Below are 18,670 nucleotides of genomic sequence, written 5' to 3'. Positions count from 1 at the left end.
TGCTTTGGACATTATCACTTGTCGTTGGACTCTTAGATCATATGAACGGTCGCGGTCCAGGTCACCATCTGCTTTGGACATTACACTTGTTGTCGGACTCTTAGAACATATGCTCGGTCTAGGTCCAGGTCACCATCTGCTTTGGACGTTGCCACTTGTCGTCGGACTCAAGGATCATATGCTCTGTCTCAGTCCAGGTCACCGTCTGCTTTGGACATTGTCACTTGTCGTCGGACTCTTAGATCATATGCTCGGTCTCGGTCCAGGTTACCGTCTACTTTGGAAGTTGTCACTTGTCGTCGGACTCTTAGATCATATGCTCGGTCTCGGTCCAGGTCACCATCTGCTTTGGACTTTGTCACTTGTCGTCGGACTCTTAGATCATATGCTCGTTCTTGGTACAGGTCACCATCTGCCTTGGACGTTGTCACTTGTCGTCGGACTCTTAGATCATATGCTCGTTCTCGGTCCAGGTCACCATCTGCTTTGGACATTGTCACTTGTCGTCGGACTCATAGATCATATGCTCTGTCTCAGTCCAGGTCACCGTCTGCTTTGGACATTGTCACTTGTCGTCGGACTCTTAGATCATATGCTCGGTCTCGGTCCAGGTTACCATCTACTTTGGACGTTGTCACTTGTCGTCGGAATCTTAGATCATATGCTCGGTCTCGGTCCAGGTCACCGTCTGCTTTGGACATTGTGACTTGTCGTCCTTCTCTTAGACCATATACTCGGTCGCGGTCCAGGTCGCCATCTGCTTTGGACGTTGTCACTTGTCGTCGGACTCTTAGATCATATGCTCGTTCTCGGTCCAGGTCTCCATCTGCTTTGGACGTTGTCACTTGTCGTCGGACTCTTAGATCATATGCTCGTTCTCGTTCCAGGTCACCATCTGCTTTGGAGGTTGTCACTTGTCGTCGGACTCATAGATCATATGCTCTGTCTCAGTCCAGGTCACTGTCTGCTTTATACATTGTCACTTGTCGTCGGACTCTTAGATCATATGCTCGGTCTCGGTCCAGGTTACCGTCTACTTTGGACGTTGTCAACTGTCGTCGGACTCTTAGATAATATGCTCGGTCTCGGTCGAGGTTACCGTCTGCTTTGGACATTGTCACTTGTCGTCGGACTCCTAGATCATATGCTCGGTCTCGGTCCAGGTCACCGTCTGCTTTGGACATTGTCACTTGTCGTCGGACTCTTAGATCATATGCTCCGACGCGGTCCAGGTCACCATCTGCTTTGGACATTGTCACTTGTCGTTGGACTCTTAGATCATATGCACGGTCTCGGTCCAGGTCACCATCTGCTTTAGACGTTGTCACTTGTCGTCGGACTCTTAGATCATATGCTCGTTCTCGGTCCAGGTCACCATCTGCTTTGGACGTTGTCACTTGTGGTCGGACTCATAGATCATGTGCTCTGTCTCAGTCCAGGTCACCGTCTGCTTTGGACATTGTCACTTGTCGTCGGCTCTTAGATCATATGCTCGTTCTCGGTCCAGGTCACCATCTGCTTTGGACGTTGTCACTTGTCATCGGACTCTTAGATCATATGCTCTGTCTCAGTCCATGTCACCGTCTGCTTTGGACATAGTCACTTGTCGTCGGACTCTTAGATCATATGCTCGGTCGAGGTCCAGGTCACCATCTGCTTTGGACGTTGTCACTCGTCGTCGGACTCTTAGATCATATGCTCGTTCTCGGTCCAAGTCACCATCTGCTTTGGACGTTGTCACTTGTCGTCGGACTCTTAGATCATATGCTCGTTCTCGGTCCAGGTCACCATCTGCTTTGGACGTTGTCACTTGTCGTCGGACTCATAGATCATGTGCTCTGTCTCAGTCCAGGTCACCGTCTGCTTTGGACATTGTCACTTGTCGTCGGACTCTCAGATAATATGCTCGGTCTCGGTCCAGGTTACCTTCTACTTTGGACGTCGTCACTTGTCGTTGGACTCTTAGATCATATGCTCGGTCTCGGTCCAGGTCACCGTCTGCTTTGGACATTGTGACTTGTCGTCGGACTCTTAGATCATATGCTCGGTCTCGGTCCAGGTCACCATCTGGTTTGGACTTTGTCACTTGTCGTCGGACTCTTAGATCATATGCTCGTTCTTGGTCCCGGTCAGCATCTGCTTTGGACGTTGTCACTTGTCGTCGGACTCTTAGATCATATGCTCGTTCTCGGTCCAGGTCACCATCTGCTTTGGACGTTGTCATTTGTCGTCGGACTCATAGATCATATGCTCTGTCTCAGTCCAGGTTACCATCTGCTTTGGACATTGTCACATGTCGTCGGACTCTTAGATCATATGCTCGGTCTCGGTCCAGGTTACCGTCTACTTTGGACGTTGTCACTTGTCGTCGGACTCTTAGATCATATGCTCGGTCTCGGTCCAGGTCACCGTCTGCTTTGGACATTGTCACTTGTCGTCGTACTCTTAGATAATATGCTCGGTCGCGGTCCAGGTCACCATCTGCTTTGGACGATGTCACTTGTCGTCGGACTCTTAGATCATATGCTCGTTCTCGGTCCAGGTCACCATCTGCTTTGGACGTTGTCACTTGTCGTCGGACTCTTAGATCATATGCTTGTTCTCGGTCCAGGTCACCATCTGCTTTGGACGTTGTCACTTGTCGTCGGACTCATAGATCATATGCTCTGTCTCAGTCCAGGTCACCGTCTGCTTTGGACATTGTCACTTGTCGTCGGACTCTTAGATCATATGCTCGGTCTCGGTCCAGGTTACCGTCTACTTTGGACGTTGTCACTTGTCGTCGGACTCTTAGATCATGTGCTCGGTCTCGGTCCAGGTCACCGTCTGCTTTGGCCATTGTCACTTGTCGTCGGACTCTTAGATCATATACTCGGTCGCGGTCCAGGTCGCCATCTGCTTTGGACGTTGTCACTTGTCGTCGGACTCTTAGATAATATGCTCGGTCTCGGTCCAGGTCACCGTCTGCTTTGGACATTGTCACTTGTCGTCGGACTCTTAGATCATATGCTCGGTCTCGGTCCAGGTCACCATCTGCTTTGGACGTTGTGACTTGTCGTCGGACTCTTAGATCATATGCTCTTTCTCGGTCCTGGTCACCATCTGCTTTGGACGTTGTCACTTGTCGTCGGACTCTTAGATCATATGCTCGGTCTCGGTCCAGGTCACCGTCTGATTTGGACATTGTCACTTGTCGTCGGACTCTTAGATCATATGATCGGTCTCGGTCCAGGGAACCGTCTGCTTTGGACATTGGCACTTGTCGTCGGACTCTTAGATCATATGCTCGGTCGCGGTCCAGGTCACCATCTGCTTTGGTTGTTGTCACTTGTCGTCGGACTCTTAGATCATATGCTCGTTCTCGGTCCAGGTCACCATCTGCTTTGGACGTTGTCACTTGTCATCGGACTCTTAGATCATATGCTCGTTCTCGGTCCAGGTCACCATCTGCTTTGGACGTTGTCACATGACATCGGAATCATAGATCATATGCTCTGTCTCAGTCCATGTCACCGTCTGCTTTGGACATTGTCACTTGTCGTCGGACTCTTAGATCATATGCTCGGTCGCGGTCCAGGTCACCATCTGCTTTGGTTGTTGTCACTTGTCGTCGGACTCTTAGATCATGTGCTCGGTCTCGGTCCAGGTCACCGTCTGCTTTGGACATTGTCACTTGTCGTCGGACTCTTAGATCATATACTCGGTCGCGGTCCAGGTCGCCATCTGCTTTGGACGTTGTCACTTGTCGTCAGACTCTTAGATAATATGCTCGGTCTCGGTCAGGTCACCGTCTGCTTTGGACATTGTCACTTGTCGTCGGACTCTTAGATCATATGCTCGGTCTCGGTCCAGGTCACCATCTGCTTTGGACGTTGTGACTTGTCGTCGGACTCTTAGATCATATGCTCTTTCTCGGTCCTGGTCACCATCTGCTTTGGACGTTGTCACTTGTCGTCGGACTCTTAGATCATATGCTCGGTCACGGTCCAGGTCACCGTCTGATTTGGACATTGTCACTTGTCGTCGGACTCTTAGATCATATGATCGGTCTCGGTCCAGGGCACCGTCTGCTTTGGACATTGTCACTTGTCGTCGGACTCTTAGATCATATGCTCGGTCGCAGTCCAGGTCACCATCTGCTTTTGTTGTTGTCACTTGTCGTCGGACTCTTAGATCATATGCTCGTTCTCGGTCCAGGTCACCATCTGCTTTGGACGTTGTCACTTGTCATCGGACTCTTAGATCATATGCTCGTTCTCGGTCCAGGTCACCATCTGCTTTGGACGTTGTCACATGTCATCGGAATCATAGATCATATGCTCTGTCTCAGTCCATGTCACCGTCTGCTTTGGACATTGTCACTTGTCGTCGGACTCTTAGATCATATGCTCGGTCGCGGTCCAGGTCACCATCTGCTTTGGACGTTGTCACTCGTCGTCGGACTCTTAGATCATATACTCGTTCTCGGTCCAGGTCACCATCTGCTTTGGACGTTGTCACTTGTCGTCGGACTCTTAGATCATATGCTCTGTCTCAGTCCAGGTCACCGTCTGCTTTGGACATTGTCACTTGTCGTCGGACTCTTAGATCATATGCTCGGTCTCGGTCCAGGTTACCGTCTACTTTGGACGTTGTCACTTGTCATCGGACTCTTAGATCATATGCTCGGTCTCGGTCCAGGTCACCGTCTGCTTTGGACATTGTGACTTGTCGTCGGACTCTTAGATCATATGCTCGTTCTCGTTCCAGGTCACCATCTGCTTTGGAGGTTGTCACTTGTCGTCGGACTCATAGATCATATGTTGTGTCTCAGTCCAGGTCACAATCTGCTTTGGACATTGTCACTTGTCGTCGGACTCTTAGATCATATGCTCGGTCTCGGTCCAGGTTACCGTCTACTTTGGACGTTGTCACTTGTCGTCGGACTCTTAGATAATATGCTCGGTCTCGGTCGAGGTTACCGTCTGCTTTAGACATTGTCACTTGTCGTCGGACTCTTAGATCATATGCTTGGTCTTGGTCCAGGTCACCATCTGCTTTGGACGTTGTCACTTGTCGTCGGACTCTTAGATCATATGCTCGGTCTCGGTCTAGGTCATCATCTGCTTTGGACGTTGTCACTTATCGTCGGACTCTTAGATCATATGCTCGTTCTCGGTCCAGGTCACCATCTGATTTGGACATTGTCACTTGTCGTCGGACTCTTAGATCATATGCTCGGTCTCGGTCCAGGTCACCGTCTGCTTTGGACATTGTCACTTTTCATCGGACTCTTAGATCATATGCTCGGTCTCGGTCCAGGCCACCGTCTGCTTTGGACATTTTCACTTGTCGTCGGACTCTTAGATCATATGCTCGTTCTCGGTCCATGTCACCATCTGCTTTGGACGTTGTCACTTGTCATTGGACTCTTAGATCATATGATCGTTCTTGGTCCAGGTCACTATCTGCTTTGGACGTTGTCACTTGTCGTCGGACTCTTAGATCATATGCTCGTTCTCGGTCCAGGTCACCATCTGCTTTGGACGTTGTCACTTGTCGTCGGACTCATAGATCATATGCTCTGTCTCAGTCCAGGTCACCGTCTGCTTTGGACATTGTCACTGTTCGTCGGGCTCTTAGATCATATGCTCGGTCTCGGTCCAGATTACCGTCTACTATGGACGTTGTCACTTGTCGTCGGACTCTTAGATCATATGCTCGGTCTCGGTCCAGGTCACCGTCTGCTTTGGACATTGTCACTTGTCGTCGGACTCTTAGATCATATGCTTGGTCTCGGTCCAGGTCACCGTCTGCTTTGGACATTGTCACTTGTCGTCGGACTCTTAGATCACATGCTCGGTCTCGGTCCAGGTCACCGTCTGCTTTGGACATTGTCACTTGTCGTCGGACTCTTAGATCATATACTCGGTCGCGGTCCAGGTCGCCATCTGCTTTGGACGTTGTCACTTGTGGTCGGACTCTTAGATAATATGCTCGGTCTCGGTCCAGGTCTCCATCTGCTTTGGACGTTGTCACTTGTCGTCGGACTCTTAGATCATATGCTCGTTCTCGTTCCAGGTCACCATCTGCTTTGGAGGTTGTCACTTGTCGTCGGACTCATAGATCATATGCTCTGTCTCAGTCCAGGTCACCGTCTGCTTTGGACATTGTCACTTGTCGTCGGACTCTTAGATCATATGCTCGGTCTCGGTCCAGGTTACTGTCTACTTTGGACGTTGTCACTTGTCGTCGGACTCTTAGATAATATGCTCGGTCTCGGTCGAGGTCACCGTCTGCTTTGGACATTGTCACTTGTCGTCGGACTCTTAGATCATATGCTCGGTCTCGGTCCAGGTCATCGTCTGCTTTGGTCATTGTCACATGTCGTCGGACTCTTAGATCATATGCTCGGACGCGGTCCAGGTCACCATCTGCTTTGGACATTGTCACTTGTCGTTGGACTCTTAGATCATATGCTCGGTCGCGGTCCAGGTCACCGTCTGCTTTGGACATTGTCACTTGTCGTCGGACTGTTAGATCATATACTCGGTCTCGGTCCAGGTCACCGTCTGCTTTGGACATTGTCACTTGTCGTCGGACTCTTAGATCATATGCTCGGTCTCGGTCCAGGTCACCGTCTGCTTTGGACATTGTCACTTGTCCTCAGACTCTTAGATCATATGTTCGTTCTTGGTCCAGGTTACCATCTGCTTTGAACGTTGTCACTTGTCGTCGGACTCTTAGGTAATATGCTCTGTCTCAGTCCAGGTCACCGTCTGCTTTGGACATTGTCACTTGTCGTCGGACTCTTAGATCATATGCTCGGTCTCGGTCCAGGTTACCGTCTACTTTGGACGTTGTCACTTGCCGTCGGACTCTTAGATCATATGCTCGGTCTCGGTCCAGGTCACCGTCTGCTTTGGACATTGTGACTTGTTGTCGGACTCTTAGATCATATACTCGGTCGCGGTCCAGGTCGCCATCTGCTTTGGACGTTGTCACTTGTCGTCGGACTCTTAGATCATATGCTCGTTCTCGGTCCAGGTCTCCATCTGCTTTGGACGTTGTCACTTGTCGTCGGACTCTTAGATCATATGCTCGTTCTCGTTCCAGGTCACCATCTGCTTTGGAGGTTGTCACTTGTCGTCGGACTCATAGATCATATGCTCTGTCTCAGTCCAGGTCACCGTCTGCTTTGGACATTGTCACTTGTCGTCGGACTCTTAGATCATATGCTCGGTCTCGGTCCAGGTCACCGTCTGCTTTGGACATTGTCACTTGTCCTCAGACTCTTAGATCATATGTTCGTTCTTGGTCCAGGTTACCATCTGCTTTGGACGTTGTCACTCGTCGTCGGACTTTTAGATCATATACTCGTTCTCGGTCCAGGTCACCATCTGCTTTGGACGTTGTCACTTGTCGTCGGACTCTTAGATCATATGCTCTGTCTCAGTCCAGGTCACCGTCTGCTTTGGACATTGTCACTTGTCGTCGGACTCTTAGATCATATGCTCGGTCTCGGTCCAGGTTACCGTCTACTTTGGACGTTGTCACTTGTCATCGGACTCTTAGATCATATGCTCGGTCTCGGTCCAGGTCACCGTCTGCTTTGGACATTGTGACTTGTCGTCGGACTCTTAGATCATATGCTCGTTCTCGTTCCAGGTCACCATCTGCTTTGGAGGTTGTCACTTGTCGTCGGACTCATAGATCATATGTTGTGTCTCAGTCCAGGTCACAGTCTGCTTTGGACATTGTCACTTGTCGTCGGACTCTTAGATCATATGCTCGGTCTCGGTCCAGGTTACCGTCTACTTTGGACGTTGTCACTTGTCGTCGGACTCTTAGATAATATGCTCGGTCTCGGTCGAGGTTACCGTCTGCTTTAGACATTGTCACTTGTCGTCGGACTCTTAGATCATATGCTTGGTCTTGGTCCAGGTCACCATCTGCTTTGGACGTTGTCACTTGTCGTCGGACTCTTAGATCATATGCTCGGTCTCGGTCCAGGTCATCATCTGCTTTGGACGTTGTCACTTATCGTCGGACTCTTAGATCATATGCTCGTTCTCGGTCCAGGTCACCATCTGCTTTGGACGTTGTCACTTGTCGTCGGACTCTTAGATCATATGCTCTGTCTCAGTCCAGGTCACCGTCTGCTTTGGACATTGTCACTTGTCGTCGGACTCTTAGATCATATGCTCGGTCTCGGTCCAGGTCACCGTCTGCTTTGGACATTGTCACTTGTCATCGGACTCTTAGATCATATGCTCGGTCTCGGTCCAGGCCACCGTCTGCTTTGGACATTTTCATTTGTCGTCGGACTCTTAGATCATATGCTCGTTCTCGGTCCAGGTCACCATCTGCTTTGGACGTTGTCACTTGTCATTGGACTCTTAGATCATATGCTCGTTCTTGGTCCAGGTCACCATCTGCTTTGGACGTTGTCACTTGTCGTCGGACTCTTAGATCATATGCTCGTTCTCGGTCCAGGTCACCATCTGCTTTGGACGTTGTCACTTGTCGTCGGACTCATAGATCATATGCTCTGTCTCAGTCCAGGTCACCGTCTGCTTTGGACATTGTCACTGTTCGTCGGGCTCTTAGATCATATGCTCGGTCTCGGTCCAGATTACCGTCTACTATGGACGTTGTCACTTGTCGTCGGACTCTTAGATCATATGCTCGGTCTCGGTCCAGGTCACCGTCTGCTTTGGACATTGTCACTTGTCGTCGGACTCTTAGATCATATGCTCGGTCTCGGTCCAGGTCACCGTCTGCTTTGGACATTGTCACTTGTCGTCGGACTCTTAGATCACATGCTCGGTCTCGGTCCAGGTCACCGTCTGCTTTGGACATTGTCACTTGTCGTCGGACTCTTAGATCATATACTCGGTCGCGGTCCAGGTCGCCATCTGCTTTGGACGTTGTCACTTGTGGTCGGACTCTTAGATAATATGCTCGGTCTCGGTCCAGGTCTCCATCTGCTTTGGACGTTGTCACTTGTCGTCGGACTCTTAGATCATATGCTCGTTCTCGTTCCAGGTCACCATCTGCTTTGGAGGTTGTCACTTGTCGTCGGACTCATAGATCATATGCTCTGTCTCAGTCCAGGTCACCGTCTGCTTTGGACATTGTCACTTGTCGTCGGACTCTTAGATCATATGCTCGGTCTCGGTCCAGGTTACTGTCTACTTTGGACGTTGTCACTTGTCGTCGGACTCTTAGATAATATGCTCGGTCTCGGTCGAGGTCACCGTCTGCTTTGGACATTGTCACTTGTCGTCGGACTCTTAGATCATATGCTCGGTCTCGGTCCAGGTCATCGTCTGCTTTGGTCATTGTCACATGTCGTCGGACTCTTAGATCATATGCTCGGACGCGGTCCCGGTCACCATCTGCTTTGGACATTGTCACTTGTCGTTGGACTCTTAGATCATATGCTCGGTCGCGGTCCAGGTCACCATATGCTTTGGACATTGTCACTTGTCGTCGGACTCTTAGATCATATGCTCGTTCTAGGTCCAGGTCACAGTCTGCTTTGGACATTGTCACTTGTCGTCGGACTCTTAGATCATATGCTCGGTCTCGGTCCAGGTCACCGTCTGCTTTCGACATTGTCACTTGTCGTCGGACTCTTAGATCATATACTCGGTCTCGGTCCAGGTCACCGTCTGCTTTGGACATTGTCACTTGTCGTCGGACTCTTAGATCATATGCTCGTTCTCGGTCCAGGTCACCATCTGCTTTGGACGTTGTCACTCGTGGTCGGACTCTTAGATAATATGCTCGGTCTCGGTCCAGGTCACCGTCTGCTTTGGACATTGTCACTTGTCGTCGGACTCTTAGATCATATGCTCGGTCTCGGTCCAGGTCACCGTCTGCTTTGGAGATTGTCACTTGTCGTCGGACTCTTAGATCATATGCTCGGTCTCGGTCCAGGTCACCGTCTGCTTTGGACATTGTCACTTGTCGTCGGACTCTTAGATCATATGCTCGGTCTCGGTCCAGGTCACCGTCTGCTTTGGACATTGTCACTTGTCGTCGGACTCTTAGATCATATGCTCGGTCTCGGTCCAGGTCACCGTCTGCTTTGGAGATTGTCACTTGTCGTCGGACTCTTAGATCATATGCTCGGTCGCGGTCCAGGTCACCATATGCTTTGGACATTGTCACTTGTCGTCGGACTCTTAGATCATATGCTCATTCTAGGTCCAGGTCACAGTCTGCTTTGGACATTGTCACTTGTCGTCGGACTCTTAGATCATATGCTCGGTCTCGGTCCAGGTCACCGTCTGCTTTCGACATTGTCACTTGTCGTCGGACTCTTAGATCATATACTCGGTCTCGGTCCAGGTCACCGTCTGCTTTGGACATTGTCACTTGTCGTCGGACTCTTAGATCATATGCTCGTTCTCGGTCCAGGTCACCATCTGCTTTGGACGTTGTCACTTGTGGTCGGACTCTTAGATAATATGCTCGGTCTCGGTCCAGGTCACCGTCTGCTTTGGACATTGTCACTTGTCGTCGGACTCTTAGATCATATGCTCGGTCTCGGTCCAGGTCACCGTCTGCTTTGGAGATTGTCACTTGTCGTCGGACTCTTAGATCATATGCTCGGTCTCGGTCCAGGTCACCGTCTGCTTTGGACATTGTCACTTGTCGTCGGACTCTTAGATCATATGCTCGGTCTCGGTCCAGGTCACCGTCTGCTTTGGACATTGTCACTTGTCCTCAGACTCTTAGATCATATGTTCGTTCTTGGTCCAGGTTACCATCTGCTTTGGACGTTGTCACTTGTCGTCGGACTCTTAGGTAATATGCTCTGTCTCAGTCCAGGTCACCGTCTGCTTTGGACATTGTCACTTGTCGTCGGACTCTTAGATAATATGCTCGGTCTCGGTCGAGGTCACCGTCTACTTTGGACATTGTCACTTGTCGTCGGACTCTTAGATCATATGCTCGGTCTTGGTCCAGGTCACCGTCTGCTTTGGACATTGTCACTTGTCGTCGGACTCTTAGATCATATGCTCGGACGCGGTCCAGGTCACCATCTGCTTTGGACATTGTCACTTGTCGTTGGACTCTTAGATCATATGCTCGGTCGCGGTCCAGGTCACCATCTGCTTTGGACATTGTCACTTGTCGTCGGACTCTTAGATCATATGCTCGGTCTAGGTCCAGGTCACCATCTGCTTTGTACGTTGTCACTTGTGGTCGGACTCTTAGATAATATGCTCGGTCTCGGTCCAGGTCTCCATCTGCTTTGGACGTTGTCACTTGTCGTCGGACTCTTAGATCATATGCTCGTTCTCGTTCCAGGTCACCATCTGCTTTGGAGGTTGTCACTTGTCGTCGGACTCATAGATCATATGCTCTGTCTCAGTCCAGGTCACCGTCTGCTTTGGACATTGTCACTTGTCGTCGGACTCTTAGATCATATGCTCGGTCTCGGTCCAGGTTACTGTCTACTTTGGACGTTGTCACTTGTCGTCGGACTCTTAGATAATATGCTCGGTCTCGGTCGAGGTCACCGTCTGCTTTGGACATTGTCACTTGTCGTCGGACTCTTAGATCATATGCTCGGTCTCGGTCCAGGTCACCGTCTGCTTTGGACATTGTCACATGTCGTCGGACTCTTAGATCATATGCTCGGACGCGGTCCAGGTCACCATCTGCTTTGGACATTGTCACTTGTCGTTGGACTCTTAGATCATATGCTCGGTCGCGGTCCAGGTCACCATATGCTTTGGACATTGTCACTTGTCGTCGGACTCTTAGATCATATGCTCGGTCTAGGTCCTGGTCACAGTCTGCTTTGGACATTGTCACTTGTCGTCGGACTCTTAGATCATATGCTCGGTCTCGGTCCAGGTCACCGTCTGCTTTGGACATTGTCACTTGTCGTCGGACTCTTAGATCATATACTCGGTCTCGGTCCAGGTCACCGTCTGCTTTGGACATTGTCACTTGTCGTCGGACTCTTAGATCATATGCTCGTTCTCGGTCCAGGTCACCATCTGCTTTGGACGTTGTCACTTGTGGTCGGACTCTTAGATAATATGCTCGGTCTCGGTCCAGGTCACCGTCTGCTTTGGACATTGTCACTTGTCGTCGGACTCTTAGATCATATGCTCGGTCTCGGTCCAGGTCACCGTCTGCTTTGGATATTGTCACTTGTCGTCGGACTCTTAGATCATATGCTCGGTCTCGGTCCAGGTCACCATCTGCTTTGGACATTGTCACTTGTCGTCGGACTCTTAGATCATATGCTCGGTCTCGGTCCAGGTCACCGTCTGCTTTGGACATTGTCACTTGTCCTCAGACTCTTAGATCATATGTTCGTTCTTGGTCCAGGTTACCATCTGCTTTGGACGTTGTCACTTGTCGTCGGCTTCTTAGGTAATATGCTCTGTCTCAGTCCAGGTCACCGTCTGCTTTGGACATTGTCACTTGTCGTCGGACTCTTAGATCATATGCTCGGTCTCGGTCCAGGTTACCGTCTACTTTGGACGTTGTCACTTGTCGTCGGACTCTTAGATCATATGCTCGGTCTCGGTCCAGGTCACCGTCTGCTTTGGACATTGTGACTTGTTGTCGGACTCTTAGATCATATACTCGGTCGTGGTCCAGGTCGCCATCTGCTTTGGACGTTGTCACTTGTCGTCGGACTCTTAGATCATATGCTCGTTCTCGGTCCAGGTCTCCATCTGCTTTGGACGTTGTCACTTGTCGTCGGACTCTTAGATCATATGCTCGTTCTCGTTCCAGGTCACCATCTGCTTTGGAGGTTGTCACTTGTCGTCGGACTCATAGATCATATGCTCTGTCTCAGTCCAGGTCACCGTCTGCTTTTTACATTGTCACTTGTCGTCGGACTCTTAGATCATATGCTCGGTCTCGTTCCAGGTTACCGTCTACTTTGGACGTTGTCACATGTCGTCGGACTCTTAGATAATATGCTCGGTCTCGGTCGAGGTCACCGTCTGCTTTGGACATTGTCACTTGTCGTCGGACTCTTAGATCATATGCTCGGTCTCGGTCCAGGTCACCGTCTGCTTTGGACATTGTCACTTGTCGTCGGACTCTTAGATCATATGCTCGGACGCGGTCCAGGTCACCATCTGCTTTGGACATTGTCACTTGTCGTTGGACTCTTAGATCATATGCTCGGTCGCGGTCCAGGTCACCATCTGCTTTGGACATTGTCACTTGTCGTCGGACTCTTAGATCATATGCTCGGTCTAGGTCCAGGTCACCATCTGCTTTGGACGTTGTCACTTGTCGTCGGACTCTTAGATCATATGCTCGGTCTCGGTCCAGGTCACCGTCTGCTTTGGACATTGTCACTTGTCGTCGGACTCTTAGATCATATACTCGGTCTCGGTCCAGGTCACCGTCTGCTTTGGACATTGTCACTTGTCGTCGGACTCTTAGATCATATGCTCGTTCTCGGTCCAGGTCACCATCTGCTTTGGACGTTGTCACTTGTGGTCGGACTCTTAGATAATACGCTCGGTCTCGGTCCAGGTCACCGTCTGCTTTGGAAATTGTCACTTGTCGTCGGACTCTTAGATCATATGCTCGGTCTCGGTCCAGGTCACCGTCTGCTTTGGACATTGTCACTTGTCGTCGGACTCTTAGATCATATGCTCGGTCTCGGTCCAGGTCACCGTCTGCTTTGGACATTGTCACTTGTCGTCGGACTCTTAGATCATATGCTCGTTCTTGGTCCAGGTTACCATCTGCTTTGGACGTTGTCACTTGTCGTCGGACTCTTAGATAATATGCTCGGTCTCGGTCCAGGTCACCGTCTGCTTTTTACATTGTCACTTGTCGTCGGACTCTTAGATCATATGCTCGGTCTCGGTCCAGGTCACTGTCTGCTTTGGACATTGTCACTTGTCGTCGGACTCTTAGATCGTATGCTCTGTCTCAGTCCAGGTTACCGTCTGCTTTGGACATTGTCACTTGTCGTCGGACTCTTAGATCATATGCTCGGTCGCGGTCCAGGTCACCGTCTGCTTTGGACATTGTCACTTGTCGTCGGACTCTTAGATCATATGCTCGGTCTCGGTCCAGGTCACCGTCTGCTTTGGACATTGTCACTTGTCGTCGGACTCTTAGATAATATGCTCGGTCTCGGTCCAGGTCACCGTCTGCTTTGGACGTTGTCACTTGTCGTCGGACTCTTAGATCATATGCTCGTTCTCGGTCCAGGTCCCCAACTGCTTTGGATGTTGTCACTTGTCGTCAGACTCTTAGATAATATGCTCGGTCTTGGTCCAGGTCACTGTCTGCTTTGGCCATTGTCACTTGTCGTCGGACTCTTAGATAATATGCTCGGTCTCGGTCCAGGTCACCATCTGCTTTGGACGTTGTCACTTGTCGTCGGACTCATAGATCATATGCTCGGTCTCGGTCCAGGTCACCATCTGCTTTGGACATTATCACTTGTCGTCGGACTCATAGATTATATGCTCGTTCTCGGTTCAGGTCACCATCTGCTTTGGACGTTGTCACTTGTCGTCGGACTCTTAGATAATATGCTCGGTCTAGGTCCAGGTCACCGTCTGCTTTGGACATTGTCACTTGTCGTCGGACTCTTAGATAATATGCTCGGTCTCGGTCCAGGTCACCATCTGCTTTGGACGTTGTCACTTGTCGTCGGACTCTTAGATCATATGCTCGGTCTCGGTCCAGGTCACCATCTACTCCTCCGAGCTCTCGTACGTCCAGCGGTCAGAATTCAATAGTGAGTACCTCTTCGCCTTCCCAGTTGGTAGACGCGGAAAGACGAAAGTGGTTAGGTCGCCGTTGATGTATGGCAAAGCCAGCGGTGGCTCCTAAAGTAGTTCACTGATCGTTGCTGTACGAGAACCATAGCACAAGGGCGCTGTCTAATCGTGCCTGGAGTGCGGCCCTCAACATCATCTACATCACTGCCCGCAACGCGACGCCATCAGTTATGCTTGCTGGAAGCCAGAACACCTTGTGAGCGTGTGCCTCGGCCGCTAGCGCGCTGCACGGCTCCCTGCCGTAGAGAGCCTGTATACAGAGAGCGTGGCCATAGGTGAAGTTGCCCGTGATTGGTTGATTAGCTTTGGCAGAAAAATGAAATCAAACGTCTCTCGCACTTCCTATGTTCGCCGTACTTTTGAGTTGAATTGAAGTTCAGAAGACTTTTTGGAAACGATCAAAAGCTATTTGAATTATTGACAGACTTGTTATTTAGTTGTATATCGTTTTTAGTACGTAATTAGCGTTTGCGATCTTAAATACGAGTTGAAATGATGAAGCGTTTTGTGATCAAGTCGGTAGGCCCACTTGTTTGAAGCAAACATGTTAGTAATTGTACAGTATTGTTTTTGACATCTGTTATTCGTTCTGCAGTCGTTCGTAAACGATGCCAGGTTGTCCTGCATTTGGTTGTTCGAATAGAGCCGAAGGTGGATTTCGCATGTTAGCATTGCCACGCAATGAAAGAAAGACAACAGGGCTGACATAAATCAAACAGGAGTCTTGTGGAAACCAGCCAAGTACTCTTATCATTGCGAAGGAAGTCGTTTTTGCTTTTTACTACATATAAAACAACTTGCAATGTACATAGATAAATTTGTAAAGAGACCTGTGAATTGGCTCTGTGAAAATAATTATAACAAATTATTCTTATAAACAAAGGCATTTAACGAATGATTTCGCCATATTGTCTTGTGTTTTTGATTCGGTAAGTGTGTAGTCCACTACTGGCCATTCTAAAGTCCCGCCCGCAGTTTGGCAGAAAAATGGCAGCCGTATCATCCGGTTGGCCACTCTGTCTCTCTACCCTGCCGCTGCAACGGGCAACCGCAAACGGGATGCAGGGCATCATGTGTCACTGGACGTCGATGGGATGACGGCGGTATCCCAGTTCGTCGCTAGTCGGGTCGTGATTCTTAATAATGAGCTGCCCACCGCTGCGTCCACCGCGTCACAAGGTGTTCACGCACAGTGGCCAGTCGATCCCGCTGCGGAGTACAAAAACGTAGCTCGCCAGCTGACTTCCCTTGTACTTACTTCTTGGGCGACTGCTAACATTTTTGGTCTCGACACTTTCGCACTTTCTGGGTTCCGAATTCAGGATCAGGCGAACTTAATTTCTGATGCGCCTCCGATTGCGGAACTGGAAGTGTTGTGTCAAAATTTCAAATAGTTGCTTGGGATACCATAAACTGAACCCTTTTTGGTCCATGATGGCTAGCATAAATGATGGTAAGCGCTCGGGCGATGAACTATTTTTAATACTTAAACACACTTATTTAACAAGAACAGCATACCTTGGTTCTTGATCAATTTACAACTTTAAAAATTTAGTAAACTACTATTGGCACTTAAACACTTTAAAATACTGGCAATTGATGCTCTGATCCTCTTGCAGTTCATTTACTTAGTTGACACGGGCAATATCAGTAAGCTTACCAAAGACAAGTTACGATCTTTCCTTACATTGAAACCCAAGACAAGAAATATAATAAATAAAGGTCGGCACCCAGCTCCTTAAAGTGTCAAAAACTGTTTGAATATAGCAAACGGTAAACGGACACGGGTCCATGAAAGATGTTAGAGGAACTTTACATAAAGATGTCACGTATTCATAAATTAAACGAATTTCAATTAAAGGAGATAAAACTGGCGCTATCCCCTTTTAATGACTAAAAACAATTAATACACAAAAATAAACAAATAGATGCCGGGATCTAGCCCCTTCAAATATTAATGTTATTTCAAAATGGGAAGGTAAAGTGGCAACTACACTTTTCAGTGACAAAAAAACTCTAATCCAGTAAAATCGGCAAGTTTGTGCGGGGCGCTAGACGTGTCAAATATCAAACAGATTACACTGTAGGGGACATAAGTTGGCCGCTAGCCTTCATTTGATCTGAGGTGATTTTAAAACAATTAACTGGTCTATAAAGTATCACTCGTATAAAACAGCCAGGGAGCCATCAGAAACTTAAATCAACTCACCTTACCAACACAGTGCCACAAGTGCCGGAATTACTCAGTGAGTTGACAGTCGTCCAAAACACTCGGGTTGTGCCTGGCATTGGAACGTTGCTACTGCCCACAGCAAAATGCCACAGAGATGAACAGCCCACAGGAAAACAGGTTAAGTCATATTTGGTAAATTTCTCAGGATAGCAATGTTAAACTTTCAAGATTACAAAAAATACGCACTTAAAATATCAAATTTAATAATGGTAGAAGATGTACAGTTGTGCTCAAAAGTATCCGAACGACGAGAATTGCATTTCGCATGCAACCCGCATAACGCAGCTGTCTAGCAGGTCCTCTAATCTCTCCTCGGTATAGTCGTTGGACCATTGAAAATGGTTCCAACAAGTCACCACTAGAAAACACTGCTCTGTATCGCAATAACTCAAGATGTAAAGTAATACCACGATACTACAAATATCAGGGAACAACTTATCACAGATAAGTCTGTCCTTAACGCTTGTAAGCTGACATTATAATAAATGACGTACCTGAAATGTTACCACTCTCATTATTACGTCAGATACGTAATGAACGTAGTAAGTTTGCCGTATTCATGATCTCCTCTTCAGAGTAACATACCGTTCTTATTATTTAACAGAAAATGACATTAAAAATTTAAGTTATTCACGAGCAGCTAATTGAGAATATGTATGAACTTCAAATGACACGACGAACCGTCACGTTCTGCATATGGATTCAAACCTAGGTCATGCAGAATAAGCAAAGATTTTGTGAGTGACAGAAAGTAATAGTCATTCCTCACTGGGCACACCGAGAGTGATATACCTCGAATGTAGACAGTATCACTTAGGAAATATCAACTTTAAATTACAAACCGTAATCCGAGCAAGGTGGCGCAGTGGTTAGCACACTAAACTCGCATTCGGGAGAACGACGGTTCAATCCCGCGTCCGGCCACCCTGATTTAGGTTTTCCGTGATTTCCCTAAATCGCTCCAGGCAAATGCCGGGATGGTTCCTCTGAAAGGGCACGGCCGACTTCCTTCCCCGTTCTTCCCTAATCCGATGATACCGATGACCTCGCTGTTTGGTCTCTTCCCCCAAAACAACCCAACCCAACAAAACGTAAACATTTTTAAGGTGCGCGAATTGCTACCCAGCATCTATTGTCCCTGTTAACGAATTACGAGAGATGTTAAATACTGCTTCTTCACAAGTGACTTACTTGAAATGCCGTGAAGTAAAGCTTTGTGTTGGACAGCGATTTGAACCCAAAACCTATTCGGATTGTTATCGAAGCACAATCAACTGTGACATAGCGGATTTTCTCAGCAGTAACTAGATGTTTGAACTAAAATTACGATATCAAACATTAACATCCTCATCAGGACTCCAACCCGGCAACTATCGCTGTTATATTCTAGAGAAAACGGACGTTAAATGCGGGTCTGTTACTCCAGCAGCGACATGTGAGCATGTTTGAACTAGAAATAATATGACGAAGAGTTCAGTGCTGAATGGGAATTGAACGGCACACGTCTCGTTGTTGACTACACACAAAGAGATGTCAGCTACCGGATTTTTCTCCACCAGCAGCTCGGAATAACATCCTTGAACTTACAGTGATTTCGCAAATACTTCTGTGTCTCACTGGGAGTCACAAACGTCAGATAACGTTAGTGTTGACAACG

At 48.6% G+C, this 18,670-nt stretch overlaps 5 protein-coding genes across 5 annotated transcripts; all 5 read right to left on the bottom strand.

The window, feature by feature from the left end:
* Nucleotides 1–533: 533 nt before the first annotated feature.
* LOC126278242 (uncharacterized) lies at nucleotides 534–2,224 on the bottom strand. The gene is made up of 4 exons (XM_049978228.1): nucleotides 1,927–2,224; nucleotides 1,582–1,791; nucleotides 1,100–1,378; nucleotides 534–895 (listed from the first exon to the last, which is right to left on the bottom strand). Exons 1-4 carry the CDS (start codon nucleotides 2,222–2,224, stop codon nucleotides 534–536), a joined length of 1,149 nt encoding a protein of 382 aa, XP_049834185.1.
* Nucleotides 2,225–2,257: 33 nt separating this feature from the next.
* On the bottom strand, nucleotides 2,258–3,667 carry LOC126278241 (uncharacterized). The gene is made up of 3 exons (XM_049978227.1): nucleotides 3,514–3,667; nucleotides 2,755–3,378; nucleotides 2,258–2,619 (listed from the first exon to the last, which is right to left on the bottom strand). Exons 1-3 carry the CDS (start codon nucleotides 3,665–3,667, stop codon nucleotides 2,258–2,260), a joined length of 1,140 nt encoding a protein of 379 aa, XP_049834184.1.
* A 5,420-nt stretch (nucleotides 3,668–9,087) lies between these two features.
* On the bottom strand, nucleotides 9,088–10,152 carry LOC126278239 (uncharacterized). The gene has a single exon (XM_049978220.1). It carries the CDS (start codon nucleotides 10,150–10,152, stop codon nucleotides 9,088–9,090), a length of 1,065 nt encoding a protein of 354 aa, XP_049834177.1.
* A 660-nt stretch (nucleotides 10,153–10,812) lies between these two features.
* Nucleotides 10,813–12,291, bottom strand: LOC126278238 (uncharacterized). The gene is made up of 2 exons (XM_049978219.1): nucleotides 11,379–12,291; nucleotides 10,813–11,312 (listed from the first exon to the last, which is right to left on the bottom strand). Exons 1-2 carry the CDS (start codon nucleotides 12,289–12,291, stop codon nucleotides 10,813–10,815), a joined length of 1,413 nt encoding a protein of 470 aa, XP_049834176.1.
* Nucleotides 12,292–12,399: 108 nt separating this feature from the next.
* On the bottom strand, nucleotides 12,400–14,085 carry LOC126278237 (uncharacterized). The gene is made up of 3 exons (XM_049978218.1): nucleotides 13,932–14,085; nucleotides 12,897–13,796; nucleotides 12,400–12,761 (listed from the first exon to the last, which is right to left on the bottom strand). The coding sequence occupies exons 1-3, from the start codon at nucleotides 14,083–14,085 to the stop codon at nucleotides 12,400–12,402; spliced, it is 1,416 nt and encodes a 471-aa protein (XP_049834175.1).
* Nucleotides 14,086–18,670: the final 4,585 nt, after the last annotated feature.

Source organism: Schistocerca gregaria, chromosome 6, assembly GCF_023897955.1.
Source record: "Schistocerca gregaria isolate iqSchGreg1 chromosome 6, iqSchGreg1.2, whole genome shotgun sequence".
Lineage (NCBI taxonomy): Eukaryota > Metazoa > Arthropoda > Insecta > Orthoptera > Acrididae > Schistocerca > Schistocerca gregaria.
The sequence above is the reverse complement of the archived record's forward strand: the minus strand, read 5'-3'. Positions and strand labels throughout refer to the sequence as shown.